The sequence below is a fragment of the Terrapene carolina genome, unplaced genomic scaffold (assembly GCF_002925995.2).
Source record: "Terrapene carolina triunguis isolate 2854851 unplaced genomic scaffold, T_m_triunguis-2.0 Scaffold261, whole genome shotgun sequence".
NCBI lineage: Eukaryota > Metazoa > Chordata > Testudines > Emydidae > Terrapene > Terrapene triunguis.
Window position 1 is genome coordinate 1199774 of NW_020664612.1, and position 7815 is coordinate 1207588.

Consider the following 7815-nt stretch of genomic DNA (forward strand, 5'->3'; position numbering starts at 1 on the left):
AGCATGCTTAATACTACCTTTATGCGGTAAAGACTATACTATACTTAATACCCCTTTATGGGGTGCAGCCTGCTCCTCTCACGTGCTGGTTCTGCACTGTGGGTCAGTACAGTGGAAGTGAAAGGCCAGGACCCACTGTCTCTCCACCCCCAGAGAAGGGAGGAAACAGTCCCTGTGCTCAGGGACAGCAATTCTGCAAGAGGAGGGGAGAAGGTGCCTTGCGCACTACATCCTCCTCAGATGCACACGGGGCACCCAGGCACAATCTGGTTATTCAGATTCATAGATTGCAAGGCCAGAAGGGACAGCTGCGATCATCTAATCTGACCTCTTTTACAACACAAGCCATAGGATTTCCCCAAAATAATTCCTAGAACATCTCTTTTAGAAAATCATCCAATCTTGATTTAAAAATTGCCAGTGATAGAGAATCCACCACAACCCTTGTTAATTGTTCCAATGGTTTATAACTCTCACTGTTAAAAATTTACACCTTATTCCTAGTCTGAATTTGTCTATCTTCAACTTCCAGCCATCTAGGTGTTCAAGTCACATCTAATTATTTCACAAACAAATCCCAGTTTTTACAGATGTTAGCACGCAAAGCCAATTATGGGAGAACAAACTGGATTCTAGCCTTCCTCATGCAGCATCAACAAAATCACCAGCTACAACCTGACTGCCCTTGTAGCTTCTTTTGTACTGAAAGCGATGTACAGTGAGAGATGGATAGAAAGAAAGAACAGAGTCAGATTTGCTGATCCCAGGCTGAGCTGGGAGGGTAAACAATTTCATCTTTTGAATTGCAAGATGAGCAAGTTTGATCTAGAAGACAATGGGCTAACGATTTCATATTTCTAAAACACCTTTTATTCCAAAGGAGATCAAAGTGTTCCACAAACTTAAATTAACAATAAATGATACACTTCTCCCACCTTTGAAAAGCAGCCTCCACAGGGGAAAAAATGAAGCAACCTTATACAATAATTCAGGACAAGAGAGCAATCCACGTTCCAGTTAGAACTAAGGGACAGTTTTAGTAAGTAGAATGTAATTACCTGAACTGGGCGTTTGGCCAGAACAACAGTGGCAACCCTGCTTTTTTGAAGGAAGCTGGGAGATTTTTTTAATGAAAGAGATCAGGGCCTCTTTTTCATATTTTATCTAATCCTCCCAACCCTATACGGGGGCACTAATTTAGGAGATGGATCTCTTCCTTCTGATTCACCAGCACCACTTCCTGCTGCACCTTAAGTGTTCCTAGACGGTCTCCCATCCGAGCACAGAACTGGCTCAACCCTGCTTAGAATGAGTGATCTGATGAGCAGAAGGTGGCATGGCTGCAGGCTGAGAATAAATGTGGAACCCCACAGTGTCATTCAGATTGTCACTTTTCGGACAATAAATCCACCTTTTGTAACTGGAGACATAACTCTGAGTTACAGATAGGGTTGCCAATCCTCTCGGATTGTCCTGGAGTCTCCAGGAATTAAAAGATTAATCTTTAATTAAAGATTGTGTCATGTGATGAAACCTCCAGGAATATGTCCAACCAAATTTGCCAACCCTAGTTACAGACAGCACTGGGCATTTATTTTACACCATTGAGTAATGCAGCACAGGCAAACCTCTACCAGGTGGTGATTACATACCAAGGATGGCCTTTCACAGACAGAATAATTTCATATTACAACTGAGGCCCATAATATTATATCCATCCATATGGCACTGCCTGTATGAGTGACACTTAAAATCTCCCAGTGACCATATGACTTTCTCGTCTTAGGCATAAAGGGACAGATTTGCAAAGGCATTTAGGCACTTAAGATACAGATAGATTCTTAGTGAGATTTTACACGAGTGCCTAAATGAGTTAGGTGTCTAACTCACTTAGGCACTTCTCACTGAGAACCTATCTGCATCTTTAGGTGCCTAAATACCTTTACAAATTTGACTCAAAGAGGATGAGTTCAAGAGAATTTTTGCAATGGGACAAATTTTAAAATGAGAGCATCGCCCAGCCCAGCACTGTCTATATTCCCTATGCTCTTACGGACAAGATGTATGTTTTTATAAATGTGGTTTCTCCTGCTGCTTTATCCTGCGGTGATGTCATAATCTTGGGACATGACATGACAGAACCTTTGCACCAGAAAACACTCTATGTCAACAATTCAGCAAAATGACACAAGAGATAGGGAAGTGTAATTACCATTGTACAAGGCACTGGTGAGACCTCATCTAGAATACTGTGTGCAATTCTGGTCTCCCACGTCACTTGCTGGTTTGAACTAGAGTAAATGGTGGAGTCTCTGTAACTTGAAATCTTTAAATCAAGATTTGAGGGCTTCAGTAACTCTGCCAAAGGTTATGGGAATATTGCAGGAGTGAGTGGGAGACGTTCTGTGTGGCCCGCAACGTGCAAGAGGTCAGCTTAGATGATCATGATGGTCCCTTCTGGCCTTGTAGTCTAGGAGTCTATAATGGATTGGGCAGAAGCAAGGCCCTTTCTCTATAGATTCAACATACACCTCTACCCCGATATAATGCTGTCCTCGGGAGCCAAAAAATCTTACCGCTGTTATAGGTAAAACCGCGTTATATCGAACTTGCTTTGATCCGCCGGAGTGCGCAGCCCCGCCCCCCCCAGAACACTGTTTTACCGCGTTATATCCGAATTCATGTTATATCGGGTCGCATTATATCGGGGTAGAGGTGTATAATGATTAGGCGTTTCTCCTCTTTTAGCCTCAATTGTTCAGCCTTTTCAAAAATATTAATAATACAAAGGATATTACAAAAATACATTATTAACCTTTCACCTTACATCCTTTATCAGCAATAGAAATGTTGCATACCTGGCCCAAAGCTGTTACAGGGCAGCTCTGCCTCTGGATCGTATTTTCTAGGCTGAAACGTTACAAGTAGCCGTCCGTACAGCCCAGTTCTTTGACTGGCTACTTGCAGTTTGAGCAAGCAGACCCCTCTGCGCTGGAGTTCTTTCAGGAAGATGCTTTCCCGCCATGTCCTGGAAAACACACACACAGGCACTGAAATGCTTTGCAAGTAGATAGTACCAATTCACACTTTCAAGTACTAAAAGAGCAGACCAGGAGGGAGACGGGCGGAGAAAGAGACCTCAAAAAAAATACAGAAAAGTGCTAGTCTAGACATAGTTTTTGTACCAATTTAACTATATTGGTTTAATGGGCATATTTCCAGAAGTAAGCTATGCCAGCACATGCACCTTTATACCAGAATTACAGCCTCGACACTAGGAGGCTGGAACAATTTGACTATGTCAGTACAAATCAGTACAGAAATCTGCGTGTAGCCCAACCTTTGGAATCAGCTGTGGGGGATTGAGGGGGAGGACTGGCAAGCAAGCTTTGGAAGACTCACAAAACGGAAGTTAAGGTTGTACAGAATAAAGGCTAAATTGTGTCTTTAAGCATGGGGGTGTTGTATAAACTGCACTGCCTCAAGAGTTACCCTAGAAGGCAATGAGCCTAAGGCCTTGTCTACATTAGAAAGAATTTGCCGGTATAGCTATACATGTGAAGTGCATCTGCACCACTGTAGGGCTTAAGTGTAAACACCCCCTATGCTGACAAGAGGGGTTCTCCTGTGAGCATAGGAAATCCACGTCCCCTAGAGGCTATAGCTAGGCCAACAGAATTTTTTTGTCGACTTAGTGCTGGATTTCTCACACCCCTGTGCGACGTAGTTAAGCCTACCTGATCTTCTAGTTTAGACCAGGCTTAAGGGTATGTCTCCCATTACAATGCTACAGTGGCACAGCTGTGGATTTTTCACACCTAGTGTAGATCAGCCCTAGGACTTTTGCCAGCATAGCTATGTCAGTTAAGAGGTATTTCCCCTCCCTCCCCACAGAGATAGTTATGCCAGCAAAACTGTAGACAGGCCTCAGTCACCCTCAGAGGCACATTCCCCTCCTGTCCTGCGAGAGGAGTGCAGTGGGTTAGTATGGGTTTGTATATACACACAGACTGTACCACTTTAACTACACCACTATAGTTAAAGTGGTACAGTCCTCCTAGTCCAGGCGGTTAGAGCAGTATAAAGATGCCTTGTACCAGCACAGTTTATTCCCATAAGAGAAGGAGAATAAGCTACACTGCTATAAGCACCTTTATACTGATCTAACTGCATCCATAATCACTGTTGTGATTTAACTACACCTCTACCCCAATATAATGCTGTCCTCGGGAACCAAAAAATCTTACCGTGTTGTAGGTGAAACTGCGTTATATCGAACTTGCTTTGATCCGCTGGAGTGCGCAGCCCCGCCCCCCCGGAGCACTGCTTTACCGCGTTATATCCGAATTCGTGTTATATCGGGTCGCGTTATATCGGGGTAGAGGTGTATTTCAGGAGGAAAAAATCCACACTTCTAATCAAAATAATTAAACTGGTACAAAAACAGTGTGTAGACCAGACGTAAGGCTATGTCTACACTACAGCCTACGTCAGCATAACTTATATCGCTCAGGGATGTGAATAAACCATCCCCGAGTGACATAAGTTACATCGACATAAGTGCTCACGTGCACAGTGCTATGTCGGCGGGAGAGCGTCTCTCACCGACATAGCTCTTCTGCCATTCGCTGAGGTGGTTTTATTCGTCTTCACCAGACTGCTTGCCTATACTCACAACATATGATCATACCCTCTGTGCCAACTCAGGTGTGCAGCACCCATTTATTCCTTCACACCTGGTCTCAACATCTGGTAGCCCACAGACAAACGTAAGAGGGGTTCTTTACTCCTCCTTACTTCCCTATGTGAACCTGTCATCCAAGTCACAACCTAACCTTTAGCGATTACAAAACCTCAAAGCATTTTATTTAAAAACAAGAAGCCTGGATATTTTAAATTAAAGGGAAAAGTAATTGGAAAGTACTTAAATACAAAGCTAAGTATGCTAAACCACCTTAAGTACACCCCCATATACCACCAGCCTGTTCTTAATGTAATGAGAGCTTCCAGATATGCTAAAAAACAACAGATGCTATTTTTCTGGTGGAAAACACATCCTGACTGGTTACTTGTACAACTTAAATCATCTCGTTGTATTTGGGCAGCTTAGTTTTATAGTTGTGGACATCTTAAACTCCATATAAGCACACATATCACGTTAGCCTTTATAGTACAGGGTATGTTACCAAACTATTTTGAGACTGTGATGGTGTTCATGCAAGTAAAATTGAGGGTGCGTTTGCAGGATTGGGGCCGATATGTCCATGAGCAGCCATATTGAAATGAATGGGACTACTCACAGTAGTAAACTTAACAAGGAGTCCTTGTGGCACCTTAGAGACTAACAAATTTATTTGGGCATAAGCTTTCGTGGGCTAAAACCCACTTCATCAGATGCAACATACAGACTAACACGGCTACCCCTCTGAAAGTAGTAAATTTGAGTACATGCATAAATTTTGGCAGAATTGGGGGCATAATCCATAAGACACACAGTTCCAGCCTTTTTAATGTTTGCTTGCTTTTTTTAAAGTTCAATTAAAGTTCTTTGGATTTTTTCCCCCCTCTTAAATAATAGCTATGTCTTTACATCCTCAACTCCACTTTGGGGAGAGGAACCAAGTTATTATGTACCCTTGTCTTATAGTTAGATTGTAATCCCCTTGGGGCGGGGACTATCTTTTTGTCCTGTGTTTATACAGCACCTAGCACTATGGCGCCTGGGTCCATGACTGGGGCTCCTAGGCAGTTCCACAATACAAAGAAATAGTAATAACTACTACCAATTCACGGCTAAGGCCTGCGCCTGCAAATGCTTATGCATGAGTTGTCGCACTGAGTTCAGTGGGATGACACACACAGCTAGATATTCACAGGATCATAGCCCAAACCAACAATTTCTACGTTACATTTGTAACTCACACATACAGGTCCTGCGGCGGGCATGCATTGGCCCTTTCCATGTAAAAAGTTTTTAAAAACAAAAGGTAGGGTATAAACATTGATTTCAACTAGATGATTCACACCCCTACATGTTTACAGGATCATGGCCTAAAACAATAATTTGTATATTTTGCAATTTGTATATATGCAGATTTGCATCCTTTTGTCCTGATTATTATTTGTATTACCATAGTGCCTAGGAGCCTTCCGCATGGCCCAGGACATCATTGTGCTAAATTCTGTACAAACACAGAACAAAAAGACTGCCCCAAGGCAATAACAATAAGTATAAGACAAAAGATGGATACAAACAGACAGACAGACACAGATGGGGTGGGGGAGGGGATAACAGGAAACAGTGACTGGTCACCATGATAGGTTGTGGTCTCTGCAGACCAACAGCCTAACCATTGTCAAGATTTTAGCAGACCTCCTGGCAAAAGACAGTCCTGAGGAGGGATTTGAAGGTAGATAGTGAAGTAGCTTTGAGTATGGGAGAAAGCATGAAGGTGGGCAAAGGAGGCTGACATCATGGGCCAACTGGAGGTGAAAATCGACACTGCAATAGCAAAGGAGAGATGATAAGCAGGGTGGGTGGGGATTGACCATGAAGTGCCTTGTAAGTTAAGGCAAGCAGTTTATCTTTGAGGTGATAATGACTCTTATGGTAATGTAAAGGTCTTGCTCATTGCATTGTTTGTTTTTTTCGTGAAATTTATTAAAATATGTTGCTAAAAATATGTTGCTAAAATAAAGAAACAAGTTCATTCCTTCCTCTGAGTCTCTCAGCAGGTTCTGTTTTTCCTCTGACTGCATGGGAAGTAATTTCTACATTAGAGAAATGTAGAGAGAAATTAGCATCAGGCTAAGTTTCCTTAAATTCCCAGATGTAGACAAGCCCCCAGATTGCTGTCCTTGGAGACCTTTATTTGTATGTCTACACAGCAACAAGCCCCTAGTATTTAACATATAAATAATTACATACAAACAACCCACAAGCAAACAAAACTCTGCTAAAAGAAAGCTATTTAAGTTGCAAAGTCGAGCATTCAAAAGTTTACAACATAAAGAACATTCTTTTAATTTTCTTTTCTTATAAAGTATAAAATCATATTTTATAACGGAAAGTGTCGGGCAACCTTACTATAGGGGGGGCTGATACCAGCCATCACTCATGTCTGCACACTTCTGAGTGGCAAGCACAGAATTCTATTATAACATGGCAGTGCTGGGATCCACAAGAGTCTGTGGGCGCTGCAGGGGGAGTTGCAGGACCAGATGGTTATGAGACTGGGGATGGGGGGGGGGCGGGCATCTACTGTCCCAAGTAGCCAATAAGGTGGGGGTAATGTCAGATTGTGGGGCTATAAGGTTATAAGAGCGGGGGAAGGGGTCCCCAGAGAGGATGGTGGAGTTTCCTGGATATCACAGGGCTGGGGGTCCCCAAAAGGATGAGGTGGGGTTCTTTATATGGGATGGTGTGTGGGGGGGTCTCCATAGGGGATAGTGGGGGCTCCTAGATTTCATTGGGGTGGGGGGTCACAATAGGGGATACCGGAGGTTCCTGGGTCTCCATGAGGGTGGGGTGGGGAGTCCTGGATCTCATAGGAGATGGTGAGGGTTGCTAGATCCCCGCAGGTGTCGTTATAGGGGACGGTGGGGTTCCTGGATCTCATAGAGGATGGTGGGGGTTCCCGTGGGGCTGGGGGACGCCGTGTCTCTGGCGGGGTTTCCCGGGGCAGGGCGGGACCCCACCCCTGGTACCTGGTCTCCTCGATCTCAGCCTCTCTCTCCTCCTGCAGCAGCTCCAGCTGCCGGGACACGAACTCCGGCACCGCCATGGGCGCCGCGGGGGCCGGCCCGGGGCCTCCT

The 7815-nt window shown here is 43.9% G+C and overlaps 1 protein-coding gene across 1 annotated transcript in view; it reads right to left on the reverse strand.

Annotated features, from left to right (window-relative positions):
* The window catches only part of IGHMBP2 (immunoglobulin mu DNA binding protein 2), a 168283-nt gene extending 160481 nt beyond the window's left edge, over positions 1-7802 (reverse strand). Inside the window, exons 1-2 of the mRNA XM_024201381.2 lie at positions 7708-7802; positions 2859-3028 (exon numbers count right to left, since the gene is read on the reverse strand). Of these exons, the coding sequence (XP_024057149.1) occupies positions 2859-3028; positions 7708-7784 (247 nt within the window). The 5' untranslated portion in view covers positions 7785-7802. The remainder of the gene's footprint in view (positions 1-2858; positions 3029-7707) is intronic.
* Positions 7803-7815: the final 13 nt, after the last annotated feature.